This window comes from Canis aureus, chromosome 1 (genome assembly GCF_053574225.1).
Source record: "Canis aureus isolate CA01 chromosome 1, VMU_Caureus_v.1.0, whole genome shotgun sequence".
Classification (NCBI taxonomy): domain Eukaryota; kingdom Metazoa; phylum Chordata; class Mammalia; order Carnivora; family Canidae; genus Canis; species Canis aureus.
This window is the reverse complement of record NC_135611.1, coordinates 59,387,040-59,414,898: the sequence shown is the minus strand read 5'-3', so window position 1 is coordinate 59,414,898 and position 27,859 is coordinate 59,387,040. Positions and strand designations below refer to the sequence as shown.

Below are 27,859 nucleotides of genomic sequence, written 5' to 3'. Positions count from 1 at the left end.
GTGCAAAAGGAGTAATAAATCAGTTCTGCATATTTAAAGAAGAGTACCTGTCATTGTGAGGATATAAGCTGTGGGATGTTTGTGGCTTTTAAAAAAGCTTGAAGGTTTGCAAATCCTTTGAATTAAGTCAAGATTCCAAAGTGAAAATCCTTTTTATTTACATAAGCATTCTAAATTATAAATGGATAAATCTTAAAGATTAATTTTTAAATTCTCAAATAACCTTAAAAGTTAACATTTATTGAGCACTTACTACATGCCAGGGCTGTTGTAAGTGAACCATTTGTAGTAACATTCTTCAACTCACACAGCTTAGTGAGATATTAATATAGCAAGTGGCAGAGCTAGGATTTTAACTCAGAGCCCACATTCTTAACTACTAAACCTTACCACCTCACAAATAAGCAGTTTGACATTTTATATTGTCTCCTTGAAGTCACCATAACCTAGTAAGTGTATTAACATTAGTTGTGTTTTTATTTCATATTCTGAATTTTTATTGCAGTGTAACATAGGTGTTCACTGTATTTCCAGTTGTGGGCTACAGTGTTCTTTAGCGAATTCATAACTTAACACCCTTAAAAGAGTCTATTTTAGGATTACTAAAAATAGAATTAAAAGAGTCTATTTTAGGATAATTACTAAAAATAGAATTAAAAGTGATTATATGTAATTATTAAATATCTATGATATGCTGTAAAACATTTTAAGTGGATACTTAGTGAAGGCAATTATTTTACTATAGTTAATATCTTTGAAATGCTTTTTTCCTTAGATGGCCATTTGTGAAATATGCCTTGTATTTATTCTTCATTTTGTACCATTCTGTGGCATAGATTTCCTTGCTGAAACAGAATCTGGAGATGCAGCTTTCCCAGTCTCAGACTTCTTTGCAGCAGCTGCAAGCCCAATTTACACAAGAACGACAACGACTTACACAAGAGCTTGAAGAATTAGAGGAGCAACATCAACAGAGACATAAATCTTTAAAAGAAGCACACGTCCTTGCATTTCAAACTATGGAAGAAGAAAAGGAAAAGGAACAAAGAGTAAGTTTAATGTGATACATGTTCAAAGGTAATCCAACAGCCTAATAATTATTAGCCTTCAAATTCTTAAGAATTCATTTTTTGCCTCCAAGCTATGTATTGCTTTATTTCATTGTGTTTTCTAGAACTTGACTTCTGAGAGTGATTAAACATACACACCAGTTACGCTGAATAAGGCTGACATTTTATTTGTTTCCCAACATAATTCCAAGTTCATTATGAGACTAATACACCATCTGGTTTATCATATGGTTAACAGTGGTTAAATAAATTTAGCATAGTCCTGAGCTGTAACCACTATAATCACTTAGTACTATTCTGGACTTTTATTAATAATCTCTCATCAGATTTTTAATTTTTCTCTTTCAGGCTGGATCTACAAAAGACATATTTATCCAAGGAATTTATATTTTTTTATCCCACATTTTTTCCTTACATTCCCCCCCCCCCTTTTTTAATATTTTATTTATTCATGAAAGACAGAGTTAGAGACAACAGGCAACCCATAGGGAGCCTGTATAGGACTCGATCCCAGGACCCTGGGATCACGACCTGAGCCAAAGGCAGATGCTCAACCACTGAGCCACCCAGGTGCCCCACTTTTCCCCCCTTATATATAAAATTTACAATGAAATGAAATTTAGAAACATTTTAAAAATAGTACCTTTCCCTATATACAGCCCCAAAGGCTATGTGAAAAGTAGTGAAACAGACAAGTCATTCAGGAGAGATTTAAATCAAATAGATACATTATTGGGTTAATCAAATTGTATGCCAGAATCTTCCCATATCCCTTACTTTTTTCTCTGTGAAAACACTAGTTTGACATAGTCTTAGTGTGATTATTTTGGTTCAGATTATTTCTTTACACTGTATTTTTCAGCTTCTTCTAAGGATCTTATAATTAAGGTAAAGATTCAATAGAAAAACAAAGTTTTACTAACAATAATTTTCACTATACATAGTTATTACCGATATAGCTTGCTTTTAATCCTTTATTTGGTGCAGACAACTATTTTAAGAAGTGGTATGCTATAAAAAATTATTAAAACAAAAAAGTCATATTCCTTTAAAAATAACTGCCTATACAGTAAGTTGTGATCTTTTGATCTTGTCTAGAAAGATAAGGAAGTTTCTTTGGTTAAAAATTAGGCCTTATTTCCACTATCCCTGATTATTATAAATGCAAAAACTGTTAAAATATTAACAAACCAAACTTAACAATACATTGAAAAAAATCTGTACACCATGATCACATGGGATTTATTCCAGGGATACAAGGATGGTTCAAGACCTGCAAGTCAGTGTAGTTACTACGTTAATAAATGAAGGGTAAAAAAAAAAAAAATCACATGATCATCTCAATAGATGTAGGAAAAGCATTTGACAAAATTCAACATTCATGATAGAAAGTCTCAAAAGAGTAGGTATAAAAAGAATCTGCTTCAATGTATTAAAGCCCACATATGACAAACCCACAGCTAACATCATACTTAACAATGAAAAGCTAAAAGCTTTTCCTCTAAGACCAAGACAAGGAAGCCCATTCTTGCCACTTTTATTCAACATAGCCACAGCAATCAGACAAGAAAAATAAAGAAATGGCATCCAAATTGATAAGGAAGAAGTAAAGCTATCACTATTTGCAGATGACATGATACCTTATACAGAAAACCCATCACATCAGTAAGAGAAAAGATAAGAACCATATGATCATATCAAGAGATGTAGGAAAAGCATTTGACAAAATATAAAACTGATTCACAATAAAATCCTTCAACAAAAAGTTGGTTTAGAAGAAACCCACCTCAACATAATAAAGGCTACATATGAAAAACCCACAGCTAACACCCAAAATGGGGAAAAACAAAGCCTGTACTCTAAGGCCAGGAACAAGACAAGGATATCTGCTCTCACCACTTTTATAGTATAGTACTGGAAGTCCTAGCCACAGCAGTCAGACAACAATAACAAATAATAGGGATCCAAATTGAGAAGGAAGAAGTAAAACTTTTACTATTTGCAGATGATATGATATGGTGTATATATGAGAATACTGTATAGTGAAAACCTGAATGACCACCAAAAAAACTGCTAGCATTGATAAATGAATTTAGTAAAATCATAGGATACAGAATTAATGTGGAGAAATCCGTTGCATTTCTATACACTAATGAGATAGCAGAAAATGAAAGTAAGAAAACAATACTATTTATAATTGTAGCAAAAGTAATAAGGAATAAACCTAACTGAAGACCTGAGAGACCTAGTCTCTGAAAACTTAAAACACTGATGAAAAAAATGAAAGATGACACAGAGAAATGGAAAGACATTCCAAATGCTCCTGGATTGTAAGAACAAATGTTAAAATATCTATACTGTCCAAAGCAATCTGCACATCTAATGCAATCCCTATCAAAATACCAACAGCATTTTTCACAGAACTAGAATAAACATTACCTAAAATTTGTATGGAATCACAAAAGATCCCAGATAGCTATAGCAGTCTTGAAAAAAGCAAAGCAAATGTGGAGGCATCACAATTCCAGATATCAAGTTATATTACAAAACTGTGGTAATCAAAACATTTTGGTACTGGCATAAAAATAGACACACAGATAAATGGAACAGAATAGAATTCCAGAAATAAACCCAAAAGTGGTCATTTAAACTTTGACAAAGCAGGCAAGAATATCCAATGGGAAAATGTCTTTTCAGCAAATGGTGTTGGGAAAAACTGGACCACTTTATTACACCATACATAAAAATAAATTAAAAATGGATTAAAAACCTAAATGTGAGACCTGAAACCATAACAATCCCAAAAGAGCCGTGGCAATTTTTTTCTAGATAGGTTCCCTGAGGCAAAGGATACAAAAGCAAAAATAAACTCTTAAGACTACATCAAAAAAGGAAGCTTCTGCACAATGAAGGGAACACTGAATGGAAGAAGATATTTACAAGTGACATATCTGATAAAGGATTAATATGTAAAATATATAAAGAACTTATGTAACTCAACACCCAAGAAACAAATAATCTAATTAAAAATGGGCAGAAGACATGAACAGACATTTCTCCAAAAAGACATCCAGATGGCCAATAGACCCATGGAAAGATGCTCAATGTCACTTACAGGGAAATGCCAACCAAAATTAGAATGAGGTATCACCTCACGCCTGCCAGAAGGGCTAAAATCAGTGACACAGGAAACAACTGGTGTTAGCAAGGATGTGGAGTAAAAGGAACTCTCTTGCTCTGGTGGTAGAAATGCAATCTGGTGCAGCCACTATGGAAACCAGTATGGAGTTTCCTCAGAAAGTTAAAAATAGAACTACCCTATAATCTGACAATTGCACTATTAGGTATTTACCCAAAGAATACAAAAACTAATTCAGAGGGATACATTCACCCCCATGTTTACAGCAGTATTATTTAAAATAGCCAAGATATGGTAGCAGGCTAAGTATCCAATGAAGATGTAGTATCTACACCTACAATGGAATATTACTCAGCCATGAAAAAGAGTTGAAATTTTGCCATTTGTAACAACATGGATGACTTAGGGGGAATTATACAAAGTGAAGTAAGTTAGAGAAAGGCAAATACTGTATTTCACTTATATGCAGAAATTTTTTTTTTTAAAGAGATTCAGAATTTTTTTTTTTAATTCTTATTTATTTATGATAGTCACACAGAGAGAGAGGGAGAGGCAGAGACACAGGCAGAGGGAGAAGCAGGCTCCCTGCACCGGGAGCCCGACGTGGGATTCGATCCCAGGTCTCCAGGATCGCGCCCTGGGCCAAAGGCAGGCGCCAAACCGCTGCGCCACCCAGGGCAGAAATTTTTAAAAGCAAAACAAATGAACAAACAAAGCCTAAATAGACTTATAAATACAGAGAACAAACTGGTGGTTGCCAGAGGGGAGGTGGTGGGGGAATGGGCAAAATAGGTGACAGGGATTAAGAGGTACAAATTTCCAGTTATAAAACCAGACATGGGGATGTACAGCACAGGGAATGTAGTCAGTACTATTGTAATAACTTTGTATGGTGACAGATGAAACTAGACAATCATGGTAATGATTTCGTGGAGTTTATAAATGTTGAATCGTTTTGTTATATAGCTGAACCTAATACTGTATGTCAACTGTACTTTAATACAGCACATACACACAACTAGGCTTGATTGGTATATAACCTATTCATTGATATCGTTTGTGAATTAGAACACGTAAGCTCTCGTATCAGTACTTTAATTTTACGCATTTAGTCTCTTTTCAAAAGAAATCAGAACCTATAATTTTATTGTTGTCATTAGGTAGTCAAGCTACCTATGTAACTAACATCTAAACTAAAAGTCTTTTATTTTACTATATTTAAAGAAACCTATGCTTTACTTTTCAGAAATAAAACACTTAAGAAACAGTATAAGTAGCCAAATATTAATTTATAAAAACGGTATTTTAGAGTAATGGTTAAAGAAATATAACCCTAATTTCAACATGGTTTCTTTCCCAGAAACCTTTCATGTTGCAGGTTATGGTAAGAAAACCCCTTCCTGGCACAGTTCAGTCTCTAAATTTGAAGTACCCTGAGCTCTTTTTTTTTTTCCTATGGCCATATATCTTTTCTTAATCTTAGCCACATGTCCATTTTCTCTGGTTAGACTTCTAGAACTAACATGAGATGTTTGTTTTACGTTTTTTTGTTTGTTTGTTTTACCTACTCTTACAGCTTTGCTTCTGTTTGCAAATGCCTATAGAAAGTTGCTACAAAATATTTAATAAGGTTGGAGTCGTAAAGATCTCTTTCTGATCAGAAGGAGATCTTTTCTTGTTAATGCCCCCTCCTTTCTTTCCTCTCTTAAGTTTGTGCACACAGAGGAATTATGCATTAATTTTGGTGGCTTACCCCCGTCTGCAGCTTCAGACAATGACTTTATTTGCAAACCACCTTAGGAAAAAGGCCCATCCATATCCCACTTCAGACACACTAGATTGAATCAAATTGGTTTCATAAAGATTGTTTTACTGAAGTGACCCTACTAATTTATTTTCTAAAGTTCATTATCTTATATCTAATTTTCTTTTTTTTTTTAAATAAATTTATTTTTTATTGGTGTTCAATTTACCAACATACAGAATAACACCCAGTGCTCATCCCGTCAAGTGCCCCCCTCAGTGCCCGTCACCCATTCACCCCCACCCCCCGCCCTCCTCCCTTTCCACCACCCCTAGTTCGTTTCCCAGAGTTAGGAGTCTTTATGTTCTGTCTCCCTTTCTGATATTTTCTTGAAAATGAATTATAAATGCCTTGTTTTTCTTAAACGAGTTTTAGTAATTTTTATTTTGTTTGTATTTTCCTTCCTGTATTCTAGAATAATAATTCGAGTATGTTTCTCCTATTTTAGGCTCTTGAAAATCATTTACAACAAAAACATTCTGCAGAGCTTCAGTCATTAAAAGATGCACACAGAGAGTCAATGGAGGGCTTCCGGATAGAAATGGAACAGGAACTTCAGACTCTTCGGTTTGAATTAGAAGATGAAGGAAAGGCTATGCTTGGTATTTTTTTAAGCTTTTATTTATTTATTCATGACAGACAGAGAGAGGCAGAGACACAGGCAGAGAGAGAAGCAGACTCCATGTAGGGAGCCCGATGTGGGACTTGATCCCGGGTCTCCAGGATCATACCCCAGTGCCAAACTGCTGGGCTACCCGGGCTGGCCTATGCTTGGTATTTTGAAAGGATTAGAATCTTGTCATATTTATTTATATGTTCTACTTTAAAATTCAACATGAAATCAACAGTTTTATTTTTAATTTTTGAAACACAAATTTCAACTTTGAAAATGAATATCCAAGTATGAATGGAATAGCAACAGTGGGGTGAGGTCCCCTCACCTTTCTCCATATTCTGGCTACAATGTAAGCAACAGTCACTGGTGCTTCCACCTACCATTAAGGAACTAAACAGAGTCAGGACCTTGACACTTTCCACTCTCAAGTGACTAAAAGGAGTACATAGACATGGGACCACATGTCCTTATACTTGATAGGCATTTGGGTTTTTTGCACATCAGGATTTTGTTTTTAGGAGAAAACTCATGTTTAGGTCTGACTTTTGTTTAGGTATTTTTCAGGTATTTTTTATGGGATTTTAATCTTTGAAGTATTCAAATCACTGCCCTTTTCATAAGGAGATCCGTTGAGATTTGAAGAAAAACTGTATGTGTATGTAAAGAGTTTTTGGAGGGTTTTTTTGGTGGTGGTCAGTAACTTTTTATTCCTACCATCTCATTTTCCTTCTGTTTGTTTTTTTCCCCAAAAATTCTCTTAATAGTTTTTATTGTATTACTGTTTTATAGTATTACTGTTTACCCAGTTGCCCAAGCCAGGAAGCTAGAAGATGCATTTAACTTTTTTCTTTTGTTTTCACATCCTGTTCCTTCACTTAAATATTCCCTATGTCTCTTCCCTCTTCTTTAGTCCTTTTGTCATACTCAGTTCACGGTCATATAATTTTTCACCTTGGTTATTGCTGTAACTTCAGCAATCTCTACTATCCCATGTAATTCCCTCTAGCCTGTGCAGTTATTAGAACAGGGTGATATTTTGTTCCCCCTTGGTATAGTACCCGGCCTTCAATAAATGTGGATCATATGAAATAATCTCAAATTCAAATAAAAATGATGCCTTACAAATCAAAGCATTCACCAGCTAGTGTTTAACATCTTTCAGCACTATTGTGGAAGAATTTTTGCCTGAGTGGGAAGTTGCTTCCTAAGTGAATATATGTTATGGTACTGTTCAGTTCTAAAATGTTATTCCAATAGCAAATGAGAAAAGTTAAAAACAATTCATTTCCATTAGCACCTTACTGTCAAACTAAAAGCTTAAATGGATCCATTTGAGCAGTTGAAAATTTTCTTGTCCTTACCAAAGGTAGATGGCCTCTAAATCCATGGTATTTCTGTGACAGTCTGGGATATTTTAATGGGCATACATAAGTGTCCTAATTTTAAAAAATATTATATTCTGTGATTTTTATAATTTTTATGTAAAGTATCAATATTTCTAAAATACACAAAAGCTTTTTTTTCCCCAGCCTCCTTACGCTCAGAACTAAACCATCAACATGCAGCTGCAATTGATTTGTTACGGCATAGTCATCATCAAGAATTGGCAGCTGCTAAAATGGAATTAGAGCGAAGTGTAGACATCAGCAGAAGACAGGTAAAGAAGAACATTCTGCTATGTGATGATTCCTTAAATGTGAATAGATTGTTCAAAATTTTTTGAAAATTACTTTGTAATGACTAGTATTTTCACTAGTTATTAATTTACCATCTATGCTGAAGAGTCTTATTTTTAAAGGGAAATGGGTAGTTTGATTTTGTATATTGGTCATAAAATTACATTTTATTTTATGACTTTTTAATTAAATGTTTTGAATTCTACTTGCATCTTGAGAACAATGAAATATAAATAATACAAAGTGAAAACAGAATACTATGAAACAGTACTACTGTCTGTAGAACTTACTGAGATGGTGGACCGTTTTATATCTGTGCTATCCACTATGGTCGTCACTGGCCACATGGGCCAAATATGTCTAGTGTGACTATGTGTCTGGTTTTGTTTAATTTTAAAAAATTTAAACTTGATTTAAATAGTCGTGCTGGATAGCATAACTATGGGAGCATCAGGTCCTCAAGAAAAAGAATAACTGATATTTCGGTATCACTCTAGCACAGGTACTACATATGCTTTTTAGACTTTACTCTTTGGCCAAGTGTACTTACTTGAATCAGAGAATTTATGATCTTAAATGTCTGGATGGATGGATGGATTTTTAGGCACAGTGCAATGAAGGCCATCATTTGTTAGGCTTAAAACTTTCACTTTGTTAGTCTTTAGCTATGTTAAATGATCAGCTCAAATTTTCTCTTCATTGCTATGAAGTTTTAAAAAAGCCACTTTATAATCATGGAGGGAAGTTATATTTTCTTTTAACTAGGCTGACACTGAAATTGACAATGTCTAGCTAGACATTGTAGGAAACTAACTTCTAGGAAATTGGAAGAGAGCTTATCATATTTCAGACAGGATAACTGTTACATCAGTACTAAGCAGACTGCTCTCTGAGCCACTGTGTGTGTGTGTGTGTGTGTGTGTGTGTCGGGATGGCCCCGCTAGACACAGGGCCTTTTTAAATGAAAGGACAATGGTGCCAGCATTTTATTGTAGGAGCCCTGCATTCTAATCTCAGCTCTGCTATTCATTATAAATCATCCTTAGACAGATCTCTCTTGGGTACTGGTTTTCTCATCTGTAAAATGTGAGGGAGATGTGCTTTTATGGTCTTTTGGGCCTCTTGACACCATGATATTATCCATATAAACTGTATCCGTATAAACACTTCTTATATATGGGATAAGAAGAGGACTTTAGATTTTATTTCAGTGGTTTGCTTTTGAAGCAATGTCATTACATTTGACATGCTATGTAATTTCCTTTCCCTTAGATAAATGCAGAAAGCAAATATTAGAAAATCTTTAAGAATTATTTTTAGGGGCATCTGGCTTTCTCCATCAGTAGGCATGTGGCTCTTGATCTCAAGGCCATGAGTTCAAGCCCTGCACAAAGCTTACTTAAAAAAAAATTATTTGTGTTTTGCAGAGTAAGGAACATATGTGTAGGATAACAGATCTACAAGAGGAATTAAGGCACAGAGAACATCACATCTCAGACTTGGATAAGGAGGTACAGCACCTTCATGAAAATATAAGTGCCCTAACCAAAGAATTGGAATTTAAGGGGAAAGAAATTCTCAGAATACGAAGTGAATCTAACCAACAGATGAGGTATGTCATTAATTACAACAGAAGAAATATACAGTGTTATCTGAAAGACTGCTGTATAGTAGTTAGCAGTACATGCCTATTTTTCTGGCTAGGCTGCCTTCTAGTAGATACTGAAGACCACTTCTTTATTTGCTGACTGCTATAATTTAGAACATAGATGAAGTGTTTGTATTTTGAGTAATATGTATGCATTCATTAACTTTGGAAATTATATAATTAACTAAAATCTTTATAAAATATAATTTAAAAAGCATTAAAGGAGACAACTTCAGCAAGCCAGAAGATTAGAGCAAAGTAAGTAACTTACTTTAGGCTGTTTCCATTAATTTTCTATATATTATACCTAAAATCATTTCAAATCTGGTAGAAAATAGAAAGTTTTGAAAGCTTGACCTCAGAATAACATTTTCTTAACTAAAAATAAATTAAACAGGTTGCATGAACAAGATTTAAACAAGAGACTTGAAAAAGAGCTGGATGTCATGACAGCAGACCACCTCAGAGAGAAAAATATCATGCGGGCAGATTTTAATAAGACTAACGAGCTACTCAAGGAAATAAATGCAGCTTTACAAGTGTCGTAAGTCATATTATATTAAAGAAAATTCATATGTGGGAAATAAACTGAGGAGACTGTGTCTAACCTCAGATTACTCTTTTAAATCTAATTGATCCTTAAAAAAGAAAACGTAAGTGCTATATTACCAATGGTAACTGCAGTGTGATATTTTCGTTAACAAGGATAAGACAGTTGAGTGATTTTCAGCTGCTACTGCCACAGTCCCACTAGGACAATCTGCCTAAGACCTGTCCCTCAGAATCATGAACTATATAATGCCACGTGAAAACCCTAAAGATGTCCATTATATACTGTTAAGGAAAAAGAGTATATTGTGGCCTAAAGGAATATTATGATCCTATACATACACTAATAATACATATTTTATATACAAATATCAAAAGATCTTAAACGAATACAAAATTTTAATGACAGTACTTCCCTCTAGGGAGTGGATTAGAGGGTATTGGAGGCGGGGAAAAGCAAAATCTTCCTTTTTATGTTTTATACTCTATATAGATATTGTTAGAATTCCTACAAGCAAGCATTTAATTTAAGAAATTAATGAAAGTAAAACATCAGAAATAGTTACTATTCATATATAGTAACTCCAATATTGTTAAAACCAAGATTTCTAATTATTGCTTAATATTTTAAGAAAGTATTTAATAGCCCTTCTCTTTCCCACATACTTAAAAACTGTTACAGAATATGCAAATAGCATTCACTCCTGTCTCTGAGGCCTAAACTCTGGTCCAATTTAAATGCTCTCAGAATTAATCTATTCTAAGCTGCTGCTCCAAATGGTTTATTTATTCACCTCTAGTCTCTCTTCTTCTAGTCAGTTTTAAAAGCTGCATAAAAATATATAAATATCTCCACATACTTCAGTAAAGTCAAAATAGTGACTAATCACATCAACCCTAGTCTCAAAGTGAAATTTAAAACTCCTTGTGACACTGTGCCTTTTCCTCCCATGTCGGCCACACTGACCTCAGTTTCCTTCTAAGGTTTCTTCTATGTAGAAGAACCTCAAAACTACCTGGATTACCTTCCCCCAATCTAAAAATCATCTTCTCACATCTTACACATTAGACTAAGTAAGCTTTGTAGTAAATACTGTTACATATGGGTAATGGGTAACATATATACTCACATTCACTTATGCTGAAACAAAAAACAGACCCCCCAGTGATTGGCAGTTACTTCAATGGCTCCTGAGGTGAAGTACCCTCTAATGGATACACACAGAATTTTCACATTAGTAGGCACTCGAATGTTTCCTCGAGTGAATTTTTTGAGGCTTCCCTATAACATTTACCACTTTATGAAGTTACACTTGAAACCACGAGATCGTTTTCCCAGTCACAGTGATTTTAAGTATTTGCGGTTTGGGAGGTAATTTTTAAATCCTTTTGAGCCACAGTAAGAGCTCATAACCTTAGACATTTTGCAAAAATTAGTTACAATAAACCCTACTTTTTCCCTTCTCCTGGGCTGTGTTACTCATTGGACAGAGGCTGAAATCCTGGCACCCCCTCTTCACTGTCTGCAAAAACCTGTTCACAAAAAGAATGACCTCTGTCTGTCCGTGTGTCCTGTCTCCTTAGGAATGTTAATTTACAAAGATTAAAGGTTTGTTTCTACTTTATTCTCTTATGTGATTTTAAACATTATGAACTTTCAGTAGATAGTAAATAACTTAGTTTTTCTATGTTATGATAATTTTTTTAAGACTTTATTTATTCACGAGAGAGGCAGAGACCTAGGCAGAGGGAGAAGCAGGCTCCATGCTGGGAACCCGATGTGGGTGGGACTTGATCCCCAGACCCAGATCACACCCTGAGCCTAAAGGCAGGCGCTCAATCCCTGAGCCACCCTGGAATCCCATGATAATTTTTAACAATCGAAGAATTAGTATTACTCATGAGTCAAATATTTTATCCGCTTTTCTAGATAAACCATTTGTTTTATACCTCAGCTAGGTCCATGGTAACCAGCTCTATTTCTTTTTTCACCAGAAAACTACCACTAACCTAAAATTAGTCTCTAGCTAAGGTATTTATTCTTCTAGTTAAACCAAACATACACACAAATGTATTTAGACCAGTGCTGTCCGGTAGATTATCTGTGCTAATGAAAATGCCCTATATGTGCCCTGTCCAGTACAGTTGTTACTAGCCACACACAGCAGTTGAGCATTTGAATTGTGACTAGTGCAATCAAGGACTTGTATTTTTCATATAATTTTAATTAACTCAAATGTAAATAGCCAAGTATGGACTAGTGGCTACCGTATTGGAAAGCACAGTTTTAGACACCTGGATTTTTTCCATATCCTTAAATGCAGCCTGCTTGGATCTGTCAAATGGCTAAGATTTTGTCAGAAGTGGTGCAGGGAGAGTGCACTCCTGCTTAAGGAGCTGCAGGGCAAGGAGGTGGGGGTGAGGGGGGGGAACACAACCATATTTGAATATTCGCAGCCTCAGGGTAGGAACTGAAGTTCCTAGCAAACTGCATTGCTGACTTTAAATCTATTTGTTTTTTATTTTTTTTAAATTGGTGTTCAATTTGCCAACATATAGAGTAACACCCAGTGCTCATCCCATCAAGTACCCTCCTCAGTGCCCATCACCCACTCACCCCCCCCCCCCCCGCCCACCTCCCTTTCTACCACCCCTAGTTCGTTTCCCAGAGTTAGGGAGTCTCTCATGTTCTGTCTCCCTTTCTGATATTTCCCACTCATTTTTTCTCCTTTCCCCTTTATTCCTTTCACTATTTTTTATATTCCCCAAATGAATCAGACCATATAATGTTTGTCGTTCTCCGATTGACTTATTTCACTCAGCATAATACCCTCCAGGTCCATCCACATCGAAGCAAATGGTGGGTATTTGTCGTTTCTAATGGCTGAGGAATATTCCATTGTATACATAGACCACAGCTTCTTTATACATTCATCTTTCAATGGACACCAAGGCTCCTTCCACAGTTTGGCTATTGTGGACACTGCTACTATAAATATCGGGGTGAATGGGGAAAATTAACAAGACAGAAAACAACAAATGTTGGAGAGGATGTGGAGAAAGGGGAACGCTCTTGAACTGTTGGTGGTAATGTGAACTGGTGCAGCCACTCTGGAAGACTGTGTGGAGGTTCCTCAAAGAGTTAAAAATAGATCTGCTCTACGACCCAGCAATTGCACTGCTGGGGATTTACCCCAAAGATACAGATGCAGTGACTTTAAATCTTTGACATTAAAAAAAGCCCTGTGGATTCGTAGAAGTGGGTGATAGTGGAAGGCCTGGAGGAACAGGGGTGAGACTGAATCCTGGAGTGGAGGGGCCTCTGGAGCAGCTGGAAGGGAAGCTTCTTGCTTCTGTTCCCACCCCAAATCCTGCTTGGACTCCAGGGAAGAGGGGAATAACATTTTAAAAAACAGAAGGTACCTTCTAAACGTTGTAGAAATGGTAATGCGTTCTGTAGCTCGTATGGAATGATTAGTAGAAAACCCCTTTTCTAGTGCTGGATACTAAAGTCTTAGCGTTTTGGACATTCTATAGAAATTGTCTTATTTTTCTGAGAGGTATAGTAGTAAAAACCTTGTGTCTAATATGTCACAGTTTTTGTTTGTTGTAGAAACAAGTGAAAAATGGGCTGTTTTGAAGAACTTTAAGGGATGCCTGAGTGGCTCAGCAGTTGAGCGTCTGCCATGGCGTCTCAGGGCGAGATCGAGTCCCATGTCGCGCTCCCTGAATAGAGCCTGCTTCTCCCTCTGCCTGTGTCTCTGCCTCTCTCTCTCTCATAAATAAATAAAATCTTAGAGAGAGAGAGAGAGAGAGAGAGAGAGAAAGAGAGAACTTTAAACATGTAGAACTTGGGATCATGACAGATCTTTATTATGTAAAAAGGGGTTCAGAGATTATTATTGATTGTCCCAAGTTTACATTAACTTCTCACTACTGAAACAAAAAGATAGTTTCTTCTTTGGGGAAGCACTGAGTTTCTGTATGGGGCTTTTAAGTAGGTCTGCAGTCCCTGATTGAAAAGAAGCACTCCACCATATCAGAATCTTTAAAAGTTATTTGAGCTCCTTTATCTATAATACCCTAATCATTTTTGTTGTTGTTTGATTTTTAAATTACCATTTGGGTTGGGTTCATAAGCTTTGTGAGGTAAGGAAAAAGTATTTCTATTGTTGTGCATCAGAGTCCATGCCCATAAATGATGGGGAAAGAAAGGCTCAACATTAAACTTCTTTGATTATATATATATTTCTTTCCTTAAACTATAGAGTGGATGGTATAATAGAGTTTATCCTTATACAATTGAGATTCTAAAATAGATGTGTGCCATACTGTTGTTTGGCCTGAGATCTCAATTTACTGACTTTGTCAATTATTTTTTAAAAACATAGGAGAACTGCCACCTTGAAAACTTTTTTATATATTTTATACAGCTTTTTTACGTATTCATATTTTTGGTTTGTGTTGTCCATGAACCCTAGACATTGACCTATATATTGTCAGAACCCCCCCATCCCCCCCCCAGAAAAAAACAATCAGAGCATTCATGCCTGGAGAGAATCCAACAGTGACCTAGTTAGTAATTCTATATGTTTATGTTTTACTTGTTTTCTTTCTGTATTACTTTTAATGGAAATCTACATTTTGAGTAAAAGATGATATAAACTTGTTTCTCTAACGGCAGTATTTCCCAGGCTTTAGCCTTTCAGAATTTGGTCATTTCTGGCTACCTTTGATACTATTTTCATATTTTTAATTGACTCATTGTAACTTAAAAATTTAACAGGAAAACTTGATTATTTCCGCATAAAACCATTATCACTACTGAAAAATTGTATCCATTTTTCTAAATAGAAGCTACATTTATAATTATATAAATGTAAATTCTGTGAAAATAAACAGTATACATTCTAGCTCGCTATTGCTGCTGCAGACCAGCCTGAGTTGTGTGAAACAGGGTAACAGGCATAGTTGTAAAGGTTGTTTCTACACTAAGATTGTTTCCTTCTTGTGACCAGAAAGATTAAAGGAGAACAAAGTAAGATAATTTCCTATACCACCAGTTGTTGAGACCTAGTCTTTGAGAAACAGTGCTGGCCTAGAGAGCTGACTGGGACAGCTGAAGAAAGGGAGATTGTTGACCAGTGTTGGTTTGAAATGGATCAAAGTAATACCAATGTTCTTCCTGTTAGAATTTTGAAAGACTTAATAATTTTGGAAATATATTTGCAGATCATATTACTTGTTCTCTCCTTTAATGCTTTCCCATTTGTGTTAATATAAATTGTTTCTTCAACTTAATTATTTTTTCCCTTTAAAATCAAGGTATCTCTTTAAGTTTTTTATGATATTAATTTATAATAATTTTTTAGGTAAAGCATGTTTAAACTAAATGAAAACATACACTAGATTTGGCTCAGAGCAAAAAGTTAAGGCGGTTACCTTAACTTCCCATTTTACTAGAACAAAACGACAGACATTATAGTTCTATTTTTTATTGTTTTTTTTTTTTTCTTGATAATAGTTTTAAATAAGGCATTAAATTTAGGTTTTTAGTGACCATTTACTGCCAGGTATTCTTGTTCAGCTACAGAAAGCAGTTCAAAAATCTTGTATTTTGTTTTAACGATAAAGTACCACAGTGACATCTTGTGGTTACTCTGGTATTAAACCCATGCCTTTTTCCTTGACTTAGATCATTGTTTCTCAAGCTTCTTAAAAATTTTCCCCATAAAACGACATATCATAAAATCCAAGGTCCCTTTATGTGAGCCTAGTAAAGCACATTTTTCATTCAATCTGCATTGTCACAAAAGAATAAAAAAAAGTAAAACTAGCCTCAGACTAACTACAGTGACAAAGTTCCCACTAATCCTAAATCAGTCAGTTCCTAACCCCACAACTTCTCTTTACCCACGTATCTCCCCCAAACCCTCCAGACTAGAACTTTAGCTTGGGCTTGAGTTAGTGGAGGAGTTTACTAAAATTCCTAAAATACACAGAGATTTTTCTACTCCTCTAGAATTGGGGGGTGCACTGATTCCTAGAAGATACATTGTCCAGAAGTTACTGTTTGTTGGATGAATAAATTTTTCTGTGCATCTTCATTCCCATGATTTTACTGAGCTTAAGTTCTGTCCTTTGACTTTGAAAACAGCAAGTTTTTTAATGGCTATAATTATTTAAATTTTCTAAAACGGAAACTGTTTCTCCCCTAAACCCCTGAGCCGGCAGTTTCCATTTGCCTCTTCATTCTGCCCTGCCATCTTATCTGATGAACCGTTTTTTTACAGTGTATGTGTATTAGCTGATAATACAGAATTTTTAAATTGTGTTTCCCATAAACCGGGGAAGAATGATGTCATGTATGTGTCCTTTGTTTCCCTTTCCTCTGTATCTTGTCCCTTTTTTGTATGTTATCAAGCCTTATGTCATCACACAGGAGTATATTTTGGTAAGTTCTCCTGATAATGAGACAATCATTGCAGCATCAAACCGATATTTAAAGATTAGTATTATTCAGTATATCATTTCTTCTACAGGGCTTACCTCACCTCATCCCCACACACTGTTGAATGACTTACAATGAGTTAATTCTTCTGAAAGTAACCCATAAAGTCTTTGATAACATCATCTACCCCATTCGAGCCTTTAATAACACTATAGCTATTGAAACAGTCTCATGTTATTAGACTGAAAAGTTGTAAGGAAAAAAGTTAGGTTTTAAATTTTGTATGTGTTCAACTGGAGTAATTGGAAAATGTAGGTATTACAGAAGAATGTGAGTCCTATCGATGAACTAAAGATTTCTTGTTTTCAGACTAGAAGAAATGGAAGAAAAATACCTAATGAGAGAATCAAAACCAGAAGATATACAGATGATTACAGAATTAAAAGCCATGCTTACCGAAAGAGACCAAGTCATAAAGAAACTAATTGTAAGATTTCGAGTGGGCCGGTGTAACCATGTATTTACCATGTTTTGCCAATCAACAGTCCATTGGTTAAGTATTAAGTAATGCTAAATGGAAACTGAAGGTATAAAATATGTTATGATTGAAAATTTATTAAAAATGTTCATGAATAAGGATAAGAAATACAAAGTAATTTTAAATTTGGTATTAGGGTAAGGAGATAGTGCCTCTTTTCAGTATTTTTTTAAAAGAGTCTTTAGTACATATTTTACGTTTCATAATGTCCTTGCCAACATGTAGTTAATACGAAGCTCTTGAAGCTATGTATTGTTCATGTAGAATTAGTGGATAGGAAAGAAGAGTCAACACGTGCCTGCATTAGCCTGCACCGTGTACTTCCAGTTAGTCCTGTTAATTTACCTTGATCCAAAGATATACTCCATGGGAAAAGGGTTCTGTTTTCTTAGGGTTCTAACTAAGAAAACTACATACTCTCTCTCGAGTCTGGGTCTAAACTGAGGTATCTGAGCAGTCAGTCCATCCGGGAAGGAAGTACAGATTTAACAATAAATAAGCTGCTTTTATTAAAGTTATTCTTCAAGAATAAGAAATACACAAATGTTTTATAATTCATTTTAGAGTCTTCTAAAATTATGTATCCTGATCAATAATTAAGATACTGTTTTTCACTGTCCCCAAAAAATAGAAAAATCTTTCAGAGTAAAACTAAAGTTGAATGCTAATCACTCTGTTGGTTCATTGAGCTCTTCAACTGAAAACTATGGATGTTAGCATAGAAAGAGAGCCTAGAAGCATTTATTTCTGAAGTCCATTTTCTTTCATTTATCTTAATTGGCATTTAGGAAAGCCATCCTGTTGGCTGGGACTACAAGGTCCTGGTAAAAACAGCAGGTTATAGATTGGGGTTCATTATGGAACCCAGGAGCAGACATTGGGAAGATTTTCCAGGCATTGTGAACATGAAAACAGACCTCATAGATTCATCTGATTACCTTATATTCCATACATGAAGTTAGCAAAGGTATTAAGTATATTTATTTCGTCTGTGGTAGAAATTGCTTTTCCAGTTCTTAGTGAACAGATGTCACAGATATAGTTGTATTCTGTCCTGGACAATAGGATGAGTATTAGACATCAAAGAATAAAGCAAACACAAAGCAACACAGTTAGCTGGTGACAGGCTAGGAATCCAGCTAAGGGCTGTTCTATGCTCTTTTCACTACACCCCAATTCTATGGACTGTGACGCACATGGGCTGAGATTGATGATGCAAATGATACTAGTAACTAAGAAGGGGATGAAGAATCTAGTTCTAGGGCACTAATCCTACACTTCACACTCATGTGCTTACGTGCTTACAGTTTGGTTGTCCAATTAACACAAGTTGTTGGTGAAGTGAAAGGCAAAGGATTTATCTATGTGTAGGTCACTTTTTCTCTGGTTAGTGATTACTATTGCTATAATACAGAGGACCCTTGGACAATGCAGGGGTTATGGGGCACCAACTCCCTGTGTAGTCGAAAATCCACATATAATTTGACTCCCCTAAAACTGGATTACTAATAAATTGCTGTTAACTGGAAGAAGCCTTACTGATAACAAGCTCAAGTAGCACATATTTTGTATATTATATGCTGTTTTCTTATAATAAAGCTAGAGAAAAAAATGCTAAGAATCGTATTAGAAAATACATTTATAATATTGTACTGTATTCATTAAAAAAAAAAAAAAATCAGTATTTAAGTGGACCCGTGCAGTTCAAGCCTGTGTTGTTCAGAAGTCAACTGAACATTGAGGTCTCAGAGAGGAGATAAGGGAAGATCAAACGTATTTCCAGTACTGAAGAATAATGATGTGTCAGTGTCACCTTTATAGAAACAACAAAACCATGCACACAGCTCAGCTCCACGAATGTAAGTTAAGCTACTCAAACTGCACAGTTACCCCTTTGGAACAGAGATGAGACCAATTAAAACATTTAGATCCAGTCTTAGAGGAAAAAGTTATTAAAGGGTAGAGAAGAGCCCCAAAGCATATGGTTTTGAAAAGTTTTGAAAACCTTCCCACCCACAGTCATTACGACACTGGCAGATCTAGAAATCTTTGATGAACGAGGTAGATAAATCTTCACTAAAGTTTTTATATTAAATTTTGAATGAAATGGCAGTTAAACAGTTTTAAATTTTCAATAGAAAATGTCTAAGTGATGTTTATAATTCTTTTGCATAGGAGGATAATAAATTTTATCAGCTGGAATTAGTCAATCGAGAAACTAACTTCAACAAAGTGTTTAACTCAAGCCCTACTGTTGGTGTTATTAATCCATTGACTAAGGTATGTGCTGTAAACACTGTAAAATAGGGATGTAGTTTAAAACTTGCTTAAAATTTTTAATAGAGCAGCATTAGATAAACCTTCCAAACAGTGTTTTCTCGAATTTAATATGTAGACTTAAAAATCTGTGAAATCTTTATATATACATTTTCAAAGAATAAGACTAATATTTTTGTTAAGAATTAAAACTCCTTAAGACGTTAATATAAAACCTTAGTTCCTATCATTTTGTTTTTCCTATCTCCAAAGAAAACTAACATCATTTTCTTGGTGTTCACTGCCCTCTATGGGGTCCTGAGAGGTACTCCAGCCCTGTATACCCAACAGGTCTCCCTAACTTAGAGTCTAAGGCCTGCCATCTTCCTGGACCTTGTTGCCCACCAGTCTTTGGAGAAGGGCTTTACTTCTTTCAGTCTTAGGACCTTTCTTGGCAATTAAAACTGAAGATGGCCTATCCTGATACTTTGTTACTCTTAGGACAGATAGAAGAGCTTTGTAGACAAGTAAAATGTACATGGCTAAGTCTTACACTGCCTTGTACTCCAGCTTCCCATGGCTCCTCTCTTGGTGCTTTGGGTGTAGGAGTTACTCAGCTGCACATTTAAATCACGTTTTCTATAAGCAACCACAAATAAGTGAATAAAGCAAATAATGAAGAATAAATAATTACTGGCTTCATAGGGATTACATATGTTTTGGGCAGAAATCAGTAGTAGAAATAAACTAAAGTACTACTGCTAAAGCTATTTTTTTATTCAAATTTAATTAATTTGCTCATCATGCCTAATTTCTGTTAGGCCATTAAGCCAGAAATTTTTGCTTTCAGTGCTCCTAAAAACTTACCTGTTAAGAACATGGACTCTATCCTAACTTCACAAGTTAAATATTTTATGAAACAGAATGACTTAAAGTAGGGACATGGAGCCTAAAATACTGCCTGGCACATCAAAGGCTCTCATAATTGGTGAATAAATTAATATAGTTACAGTTTTTGAGTTCATAACTTAGGGTGAAATAAGTATGTATGTATGTACGTATTTAATTAATTCATGAGAGACAGGCAGAGGGAGAAGCAGGCTCCCTGCAGGGAGCCTGATGTGGGACTGGGTCCCAGGACCCTGGGATCACGACCTGAGCCAAAGGCCAATGCTTAACCACTGAACCACCCAGGTGTCCCTGAAATAAGCTTTTAATTACAAAGCAAGATTATAAGACTTGTTGAAACAAATAATAAAAGGAAACTATTTCTAATACTTTTTTGGAATTAACATTTTTAGCAACAAAACCATTATTGTAGATTTCGCCAAAGAGAAACCTAAAGTAGGTTTATTTATGCCCTCTGGTGACTAGAACGAGATAATGCAAAAGATAATCTTTGTTCACTTTTGAATGACCTCAGCTTTAATAGTTGTGATTCTAGAAAATGTTATTCTTTCTTTTTACAGTTATGGTAAAATAGACTCTTTGTCAGAGACTGTGATTCACAGAATATGACCTAGAAAAAGAGGGCAATGTCTAGGTACTGAGATCATTTCTTTGTAAATAAAGGAAAAAAGCCAATTAGATTAGGGTACTGTTTTTTTAAACAATTTTTCAAGAATAATTTTGCAGGAAAATATTTTATAAGTTTAATTAGCACACATTTAACTAGTAAAAGATAGTATTAAAGATATCTTGCAGCACGTTAAATTTTATTCTGCACAGCAAGATGATGCTCATTGATTCCAGAGGTGTGAATAAAATACTTGATTTGTAAGCTGATAGGTTTTGATAATCTGCTTGTATTCCTCTTGCTACTGTTAGTTTTGAAGACCAACTAAAATTTTTTTTAATATGGATCACTTTTGTTTTATAACCTTTAAATGTTTCTAAAAGATTATGAGCCAATTAGTGATACCACCAATTGGGAGATGAAACAATTATGCAAATTTAATTTTCTCTCCTCAGAAAGATGGTACAGTGAATTAAGGTCTTAAGTAGGAATGTGGGATATATTTCAAACTACTTTGCCAAGCATTTTTCCATTCCCTTTTTTTCCAGGCAAGAACTGCCTCTCTTTGACAGAAGGTTAAAAGTTCATGGACTTCCTTTTTAAAACTGTTTAACTTTATTACCTTCTACTCCTAATTTTAGCCCAAATCTATTTAATGTCGTGGTATCTGCAAGACCTGCTCCTTCCCCATTTCCTCCCAGTATTCTTTACCCTTTGAAATTCTGTCCATCTCCTCCCCTCCCCACGAACACCCTTCCTAAGTATTTCTTCCTCATTCTTGCCCAGCAGCATGTCTGTCCGTGAGGATTCCATGTAGATAAAGAACACCTCCAAGGATCCCCAGACCACACTTTGGGTAACTGGTTCATATTAACATCCCAGTTTAACAGAAAGCCTCCAAAATTTTTCCATGCCAAATTTATATCTTCTACTATTCCTATTTTCTTACTTGTCGTAACTCAGGGACTGTCCTCACATGTATTATTTTTAATGCAGCAAAAGAAGAAGAATGATAAGTCACCAACAAACAGGTTTGTGAGTGTTCCCAATCTAAGTGCTCTGGAATCTGGTGGAGTGGGCAATGGACATCCTAACCGCCTGGACCCCATTCCTAATTCTCCAGTCCACGCTATTGAGTTCAACAGCGGCAAACCACTTCCACAGCCAGTGCCACCCAAAGAGCCCAAGACATTTTTGAGGTGAGCCCCGTCTCACCAGCGATTTTTTTCTTTCTTTTTTAACTTGAGAAATTTACCTTCTTACATTGCAGAAATTCACTGTTTTAAGAACAAAAATTATTACTGTGAAAGATTTTCCAAATATATTTATCACTTCTCTAGAGAACTCCTTTTTGGCTCTTAAGATTTTTTTTCTAGTTTCTTGTCAGTTTTTCTAGATGCTGAAAGAGGTGCTGATGTAATTCGTATGCTTAGAATTTTAATGTTTATGGATAGTTGCTTCATTTGAATATTGTAGCAAATTTTTCACTAATCACCTTTATTACAGAACTTTTTCATACATTTTTTTTCACTTTCTTGTTTACCAAGCTTATTTACAAATATATAGCTAACTCCCAAAATAAAAAATATGTAAGCTCTGGGAATTTAATGATATACATATAAAAATTTTTACAATTGATATTCCAATTTTAAGTAAACCTCAGATTTGATTAAATGTATTTACAAGAATTTAAATGAAACCAAATTGTTTATCCATTAAATAACGTCAGAAAGTATTGTTGTTTTAAGTTTACCTTACTATTACTGATTCTATGCTACTTTAATTTTTTTAACTTATTCCTACTAAATTTCAGCAGTGTCACAATAGTCTTACAGGTAGACTATCTTTTTCTAGGGTAAGTGATGACATAGTTAATGACTAATCATTTTAAGTAGAAAAAATAGCAAGAATAAAAATAGTCAAATATACTTTTGAATGTGTCTCCTGCTAAATATTTTGTGTTGCTTATTTCCTTTGTGCATGGGTATGTTCAGGTATCAGTAAGATGCATGTGCATGAGCTCAAGGAACTTGACTACTGGAATTTCCATTACACATTGTTGCGTGCCTTGTAAATTTCCCCCAAAGACGGTAGGGATTCTTTTGTTTTCTCAACTAGCCCAAAGAATATTTAGTTAGAATTAAGTTTAAATGATATAACTATGAAGATGGAGGGGAAAGTGGCTTACCATACTCCTTTCCCCCTGGAGTATTTGCTTATGGAATTACAAAAGTTTAATGTAAATATACATGTAGTAGAAATACCATACCGTGGCTTAGTTACCTAAGTTATATTTGAGGACACATCTGTCAGAATCAAATGCTTGTGTCAGATCCTGAAATTTAATTAGGTAGAAGAGAAAAAGTGCTGAAAAAGAGGAATGCTATCTTGTTCTTATTCCTGACAGTTCCTCCTGATTTTTTTTTATTCTAAGAAGGTGACGTTATTTTTATCAGCTGTCTGGTTTTGGGGTTTTTGTTTTTTTTTTTTGTAATTATTTTGATGTGGCTCCTCCTTCACTGACTTCATCTGAGCTGCTGATGCACTCTCATGCTCTCATGGAGTGGAGAACCCAATCTAGTGTAGAGGGATCTACAAAACGCATCTAACCCAGGGAAGCAGTTCTGGTCATCTATACTGATGCTTTTTGTGTTTTTCCCTTCATTTTGCAAAACAGCTTAATGCTGGGTTACATGTCTCTCTTTTTTATGAATTCAGTCCTCCTCAGAGTGAAGCTTCCCCGGTGGCTTCTCCAGATCCCCAGCGCCAAGAGTGGTTTGCACGGTACTTCACGTTCTGAAAGAACTGTGTTGGCAACAGCTCTGTGTGGACTATTACTAAGAGCATGACCTTATACAAACCATTATGTGAACAGGCTTTCCTATGTCAGACACTGTGAATGAGAAAGTATTTGTCTAATTTGAAAATACACTATTTCCTGTGCTATTTATTGGAATCACTCTACTATATTATGTGTGTAATTATAACAGTTATTTTTATTTGAGATGGAAGAGTCTTTAACCTTTATAATTACTGCATAATAAATTTTGTTAGAACAAACAGTGCTTTTCATCTTTTTCTAGTAAGCTTATTATTATTAGACTTTAAATTTTTTAATTTTAGATAAGATTTACAAAAAAGGTATTTGCTAAAAAAAAGTTTTACTGCATAATAATAAAATAGGAATAAAATATCAAATTATTTGACCTCAATAATCATAACTAAATCAGGCTAGGTAAACATTAATAAATATAAATATATTATAAATATATTATAACCTACTAATTTATTATATATGACTAACTATAAACTGTGTCCTCTAAATGTACAAGACTATGATGAAAACACTTGTAGATATTATAGACTTTCAACTACATAAAATACTGCTGACTTATTTATATTTTAATATTCTAAGGATCTGGAATGTCTAATATAGTTAGTATCTATGATTAAGATGAGTTATGGCCAAAAGTTATTTGGTAAAGAGACAGTCAGTTCTATCTTAATTTGTCTTAAAAGTTAGTGGGTGATAGGCATTCAGGAGTGCACTGGGTGTTACATGCAACTGATGAATCACTAAACTCTACCTTTGAAACTAATACGCTATAATGTTAAATTTTTTTTTAAAGTTTGTTACTGATACATTCAACGAGAGTGCCAAATTGAGTTGATAAAGCAATGTAGATTTTAGAAGAATCTTGGGTAAACAAGATAAATACAAATACCTTATCTATGAATGATGTAACAACAATAAAGACCAAGTTTTCTAATGGTTATTCATGTGTCAGACACTATACTCAGGGGCACTAGAAAGATTATTTAATCCTCACAAAATCTTCAAGAAGCAAACCATTGCATATGAGTTTTTACGGTTGACCTATTCTTTTAAGTTATCCTGGAAAAAAAAAAAGCTTTATATAAAATCCTCGCTCTGAATTTTTCTTCAGCTGAGACTGAACTTTCTAAGTGGTTATTCTTATTTTAGAAAACAAATCTAGTTATAAGCATATATTCTTATCCCTAATTTATAGTTTACCTAATAATTTGGAGATTATTTACCAAGGATTTGATGATTAATACACATGCCTAGACACAGACATACAGATGATGAACACCTGTCCTCAAGAGCTAACCACATACTTGCTGAAATAGTCAAGGACTAAACTTTTTCAAGATCAGAGCAATGTCAGAAGGGATATAAGATTTATGGAGTGTAGGGCAGCCCGGGTGGCTCAGCGGGTTAGCGCCGCCTGCAGCCCAGGGCATGATCCTGGAGACCCGGGATGGAGTCCCACGTCGGGCTCCCTGCGTGGAGCCTGCTTCTCCCTCTGCCTGTGTCTCTGCCTCCCCTCCCCCCCCGCCCCGTGTCTTTCATGAATAAAAAAAAAAAAAAAAAGATTTATGGAGTGTACAGGGAAGACAGAGAGGAGGAAGTGATTAATTCTACCTAAGTAGTGGCAGGGTAAGCTTGACATGGAAATGGTACCCAATTATAATTTTGAACGATGAGTGGGAATTACCCGGGACAGGGCTCTTTGAGGCACAAACTGGAACAAGTATCAAGAAGGCCAACTACTTCCAGAGAATTAAGTGCAGTCCTGTGGGATCAACGTGTAGGGCTAGAGAACATGCATGGCATAAGAGAACAATCATTCCTTGACCACCTAGCCTTTTAAACATACAACTAGTAAAAGTTAAAAGCTATACCCTTTACATTATGCTCAAAGGGCCTGAAATGCCTAGTAAGGAATTCAACTTGATTCTGCAGAGGCAGAAATAGATTTTTTTTTTTTTAAACTGAGAGAGCATATGTGAGGAGCAGAGGGAGAAGCAGACTCTGCTGAGCAGGGAGCCCTGTGTGGGGCTCAATCCCAGGGTCCCAGAATCATGACCTGAACCAAAGGCTGACACTTAATCAACTAAGCCACCCAGGCACCCTAAAGCATGATTAGATTTAAATTTTAAGTCACCATACTGACTGCAAAAAAAAAAAAAAAACTTATGTATGCTGCTTACAAGAGACTCACTTTGGACTTACTTAAAGACTCATACACACATTGAAAATGAAAGGATGGAAAAAAATATTCCATACTAATGGAAATAACAAAAACAACAAACAGACCAGGGCAGCAATACATATATCAGAAAATAAACTTTAAAACAAAGACTATGACAAGAGATAATAAAAAGGGACATTACCTAATGATAATCTGTCCAACATAACAAATACTTGTAAATATCTATGCATCCAACTTTGGAGCCTCTAAACCATAAAGCAAATATTAACAGACATAGAGGGAAAAATTGACAGTAATACAATTATAAGAGGGGAATTTAGCACCCCACTTATATCAATGGATAGATCATCTAGGCAGAAAAATCAATAAGAAAACAGCCCCTTTGAATGACATATTAGATCAGATAGACTTAACAGATACATACAGAATATTCCATTCAAAAACATCAAATATACATTCTTTTCAAGTGCACATGGAACATTCTCCAGGACAGATCACATATTAGGCCAAAAAACAAATCACCTAAGTTTAACAGAATCCTATCAGGCATTTTTTCTGGCTACAACAGGATGGAACTATAAATCAATCACAAGAAAAAAAAAAAAACAAAACACTAAAAAACCCCCCACAAACACATGGATGCTAAATAACATGCAACTAAACCACCAATGGATCAACAAAGAAACCAAAGAGGAAATCAAACATAGAGACAAAGATACAATGATCCAAAATCTTTGGGATGTAGCAAAAGCAGTTCTAAGAGGGAAGTTTAGAGCAATAAACGGGGAAAAAAAATTCAAACAATCTAACCTTGTGCCTAAAAGAACTAGAAAAAGAAGAAAAAGTCCAAGGTTAGTAGAGGGAAGGAAATAATAAAAACCGCAGCATAAATAAATGAAATAGATATGCACGCCCCCCCCCCCACACCCAAAACAGAAAAGATCAGTGAAACCAAAAGCTGGTTCCTCGAAAAAACAAAATTGATAAACCTTCACCCAGATTAATCAAGATAAAGAGGACACAAATCCATTAAGAGAAAAAAAGGAGAATTGATACCACAGAAATACAAAGAGTTGGAAGAAAATAATGTAAAAAAATTCTACACCAACAAACTGGATAACTAAGAAGAAATGCATTAATTTCCGGACACATATCTTTCAAAACTGAACCAGGAATAAACAGTAAATCTGAACAGACCTATTACTAGTAACAAAATTGACTCCGTAATCAAAAAACTCCCACCAAATAAATGTCCAGGATCAAACAGCTTCACAAGTGAATTCAACTAAATGTTTAGAGAAGAGTTAACACCTATTCTTCTCAAACTACTCCAAAAAAGTACAAAAGGAAGAAAAGCTTCCAAATACATCCTACAAAGCCAACATTACCCTAATACAAAACTAGACAAAGACCCTACAAAAAAAATGAAACTACAGGCCAATATCTCTGAAGAACATAGACACAAAAATCATCAACAAAATTTGAGCAAACCAAATTCAACAATACATTTTAAAAAATCATACACCATGATTAAGTGAGATTTATTCCAGGAATGCAAGAGTAGTTTAATATTAGCAA

At 35.1% G+C, this 27,859-nt stretch overlaps 1 protein-coding gene and 1 long non-coding RNA gene across 11 annotated transcripts in view; one reads left to right on the top strand and one right to left on the bottom strand.

Annotated features, from left to right (window-relative positions):
• Positions 1-24,323, top strand: part of FAM184A (family with sequence similarity 184 member A) — a 107,134-nt gene extending 82,811 nt beyond the window's left edge. For 4 of the 10 annotated variants that reach the window (XM_077901215.1, XM_077901183.1, XM_077901172.1 and 1 more), the window contains 9 exons: positions 837-1,049; positions 6,462-6,615; positions 8,159-8,286; positions 9,733-9,917; positions 10,351-10,497; positions 17,323-17,440; positions 19,667-19,771; positions 22,260-22,462; positions 23,982-24,323. In XM_077901215.1, the coding sequence (XP_077757341.1) occupies positions 837-1,049; positions 6,462-6,615; positions 8,159-8,286; positions 9,733-9,917; positions 10,351-10,497; positions 17,323-17,440; positions 19,667-19,771; positions 22,260-22,462; positions 23,982-24,063 (1,335 nt within the window). In that variant the 3' untranslated portion in view covers positions 24,064-24,323. Of the gene's footprint in view, positions 1-836; positions 1,050-6,461; positions 6,616-8,158; positions 8,287-9,732; positions 9,918-10,350; positions 10,498-11,993; positions 12,112-17,322; positions 17,441-19,666; positions 19,772-22,259; positions 22,463-23,257; positions 23,354-23,981 lie in introns of those variants that run through there. The other 6 variants (XM_077901205.1, XM_077901194.1, XR_013381635.1 and 3 more) reach the window with 5 other exon arrangements.
• The window catches only part of LOC144315941 (uncharacterized), a 66,650-nt gene continuing 38,924 nt past the window's right edge, over positions 134-27,859 (bottom strand). Inside the window, exon 2 of the long non-coding RNA XR_013381676.1 lies at positions 134-1,017. This is a non-coding gene — a long non-coding RNA (uncharacterized LOC144315941). The remainder of the gene's footprint in view (positions 1,018-27,859) is intronic.